General features: G+C 39.7%; 1 protein-coding gene across 1 annotated transcript in view; it reads left to right on the top strand.

The window, feature by feature from the left end:
• The window catches only part of ilf2 (interleukin enhancer binding factor 2), a 4,197-nt gene extending 1,352 nt beyond the window's left edge, over positions 1–2,845 (top strand). Inside the window, exons 5-14 of the mRNA XM_016530413.1 lie at positions 433–510; positions 600–702; positions 817–882; positions 1,010–1,126; positions 1,509–1,587; positions 1,664–1,751; positions 1,839–1,900; positions 1,989–2,103; positions 2,176–2,266; positions 2,364–2,845. Coding sequence (XP_016385899.1) covers positions 433–510; positions 600–702; positions 817–882; positions 1,010–1,126; positions 1,509–1,587; positions 1,664–1,751; positions 1,839–1,900; positions 1,989–2,103; positions 2,176–2,266; positions 2,364–2,515 — 951 coding nt within the window. The 3' untranslated portion in view covers positions 2,516–2,845. The remainder of the gene's footprint in view (positions 1–432; positions 511–599; positions 703–816; positions 883–1,009; positions 1,127–1,508; positions 1,588–1,663; positions 1,752–1,838; positions 1,901–1,988; positions 2,104–2,175; positions 2,267–2,363) is intronic.
• The last annotated feature ends 279 nt before the right edge of the window (positions 2,846–3,124 follow it).

Below are 3,124 nucleotides of genomic sequence, written 5' to 3'. Positions count from 1 at the left end.
TTGTAAATACAACTTAACCACTGATTTCTGATATCGTCCTCTTTTGGAAGGCCAAACAAAGTAGTTTCACTTTCACAATGAAACCGCGTCACACACTGCGCGCAGCCTTGAGTGAGCGGAGGCCTAGAGTGAGCAGCGGCCTAGAGTATGCGGAGGCCGGCATGAGTGAGCAGAGGCGCAACTTTACAGATCTTCTTTATGCACCAAGAGCTTGTAACACTCCAAAGAGAAAGGAAAAATTGAAATCGCATCATATGACCCCTTTAAGATAAATGATGCCAAAACACTCAAATGAGCCCTGTCCATTTAGGTTAAGCCATATATCAGCAGATAGCACCTCATCACCCTCCATATTAACACTTAAGTCTTAAATTGTGTTAGGGGTATCAGTTATTAGTTTAATAATTCTGTTGTTGTTTATTTCTCTCTCAGGCTTCCATTTTGTCCTTGGTCACTAAGATTAACAACGTCATTGACAACCTAATTGTGGCACCTGGAAACTTTGAAGTGGTGAGAAGACATTTTAATAAGTCCATTTTCTTTTTTTTCTTTTTTTCTCAGTATTTTTGTAATGCTAATCAATGTCTAACAATTCCCAGCAAATTGAGGAAGTAAGGCAAGTGGGCTCGTATAAAAAGGGTACCATGACAGCTGGACACAATGTAGCCGACCTCGTGGTTATCCTGAAGATCTTACCCACCTGTGAGTCTCATTATTTCATGAATTGTGATGTTCTGTTTAACTGTCTTAATATGTTAATCACTAGCCCATGTATGCTGCTTTTATTGATAACCCTATTATTTTTTGTTTGTTCAGTGGAAGCTGTCGCTGCCTTGGGAAACAAAGTAGTTGAGACCCTGCGTACACAGGACCCTTCTGAGGGTGAGTATGTGTTTTAATCTGGCAAGCCAATCAGAGCATAGAAGAAAAAAATCATTTGTAATCAAAATAGTGAAAAAAATAAATAAATCAATATTCTCAACGAAATATTTTCCCCTGTTCTCTTCAGTACTGTCCATGCTGACCAACGAGACCGGATTTGAGATCAGCTCTGCCGATGCCACTGTGAAAATTCTCATCACCACGGTTCCACCCAACCTGCGCAAACTGGACCCAGAGCTCCACCGTATGTTACACACTCAAACACTCCACATGTATTCTTACAAATTAGCTTTTCTTACTAGGGATGTACCAGGTATCTGTACCATGCTGCTTTTCTTTTTCATTCTTGTCAATATTGGAAATTTAATTGTACACACTGATTTAGCCTATTTTGACATTTGCTATCATCTGTTCATTAAAGAACACAAATAACACTTAACTTATAACACAAATATAATCTACAGCAAACTTAAAATAAATAACCTTTTTTTCAAACTTTGCACTAATGTTGTGATGCTTAAATTCACTTGTCATTTAAAATGGTTGTTTTTAGCAATTTATTTATTTAGTCCAGACCAGGTTGACCAGAATTATAAAGTAAATTTTTTTTTCTCTTCTTTTTGCAGTGGACATCAAGGTTTTGCAAAGTGCTCTGGCAGCCATTCGTCACGCTCGCTGGTTTGAGGAGAACGCTTCTCAGTCAACGTAAGTAACTTTCTCTTAATGGCTTTAATGAATTTAATGTGTTTTGTAGCTTACTTTGGTTTCCATCTTCTCTTAGCGTGAAAGTTTTGATCCGCTTGCTGAAAGACCTGCGAGTCCGATTTCCTGGATTTGAGCCTCTCACACCCTGGATTCTAGATCTGCTGGTGAGCACTGTTGTCAGAGTCTAACTTTTTTCTAACCTTATCTGCACTACACCAGCTGACTTCCCTGTAATTTTGCTCTCTTCACAGGGACACTCTGCTGTGATGAACAACCCGTCTAGGCAGCCCTTGCAACTCAATGTTGCTTACAGGTAAGGTGGTACTGTCTGTTTGTTTTGCTTGTGGTAATGGGCATCAAACTCTGTGGATTTTGAGGTATAATGAGCGTGTGTGTTGCAGGCGCTGTCTTCAGATGCTCGCCGCAGGTCTTTTCCTGCCAGGCTCTGTAGGAATCACTGATCCGTGTGAAAGCGGAAACTTCCGTGTGCACACTGTCATGACCCTGGAGCAGCAGGTAATGCAGGTTTCAGTCAGCAGGTAATTTAGTGTTAAAAATACAGGTAATCTAATTGATTTGTTTCCGCAGGACATGGTGTGTTTCACAGCCCAAACACTGGTGAGGGTTCTCTCTCATGGAGGATACAGAAAAATCTTGGGCCTTGAAGGAGATGCTACTTGTAAGTGTTTGAGGTTTATTCCAGATTAAATTGATTTGTGTAGTTGCATTCGAGTGTCCGTGTCGCTGAGGCTGATGTTTGTGATGCCTATCTGTAGATCTCACCACTGAGATGTCTACATGGGATGGAGTGATTGTCACCCCATCTGAAAAAGCTTATGAGAAACCCCCAGAGCGCAAGGAAGAGGAGGATGAAGCACTGGAGGAAGGTGGAGAGGGAGAAGATGAAAGCATGGAGACCCAGGAGTAATGCAATGGTCTCTGACAAAGTTTTGGCTTGGTCATTTGTATTTATGTTGGTTTTTAATAGAGATCTGTGTCTCATAAGTTTTACCCAGATGTTCCCTGCATGTCTACATTTGGTTTCTGTACATCAGTCTGCACCTCCTAGAGTTAAAGCCATGGTAGAAAACAGCAAAGAGCTCTAACAAGGACCAAAAGGCAATGGCTTCTCACCTCAGCTCATTCTGATACGGTTACGTCTAGGAAAAGGACTGAAAATCACTTAATTTGGTTTTGTTTTGTTTTTTTTTGTTTGTATTTTTATCACTGATGGATCAAGTAAAGTTTTTATTTCCTACTATGTTTCTGCATTGTTTTTTTTTTTAAATGACACTTCTTTTAATATTGCTTGGGTATTTTTAGGTTGCACACAGTCCTTTTATTGTGTTGATTGATGATCTTGGACAAGTGCTTTAATGGATAATTTACCCAAAATTGAAAATGAGGTTTGTTTTCTTGTTGAGCATGTGTGGTTGAGCTTTACCACATTCAAAAATAAGAGACTAGAAAGAATATCTTCATTTGTGTACTAAAGATAAATGGGAGTTTTATGTGTGTGGAATGATGTGATGGTGAG

This window comes from Sinocyclocheilus rhinocerous, unplaced genomic scaffold (genome assembly GCF_001515625.1).
Source record: "Sinocyclocheilus rhinocerous isolate Xijiao unplaced genomic scaffold, SAMN03320098_v1.1 scaffold781, whole genome shotgun sequence".
Taxonomy (NCBI): domain Eukaryota; kingdom Metazoa; phylum Chordata; class Actinopteri; order Cypriniformes; family Cyprinidae; genus Sinocyclocheilus; species Sinocyclocheilus rhinocerous.
Note: the sequence above shows the minus strand (reverse complement) of the source record. Positions and strands in the feature narration are given on the sequence as shown.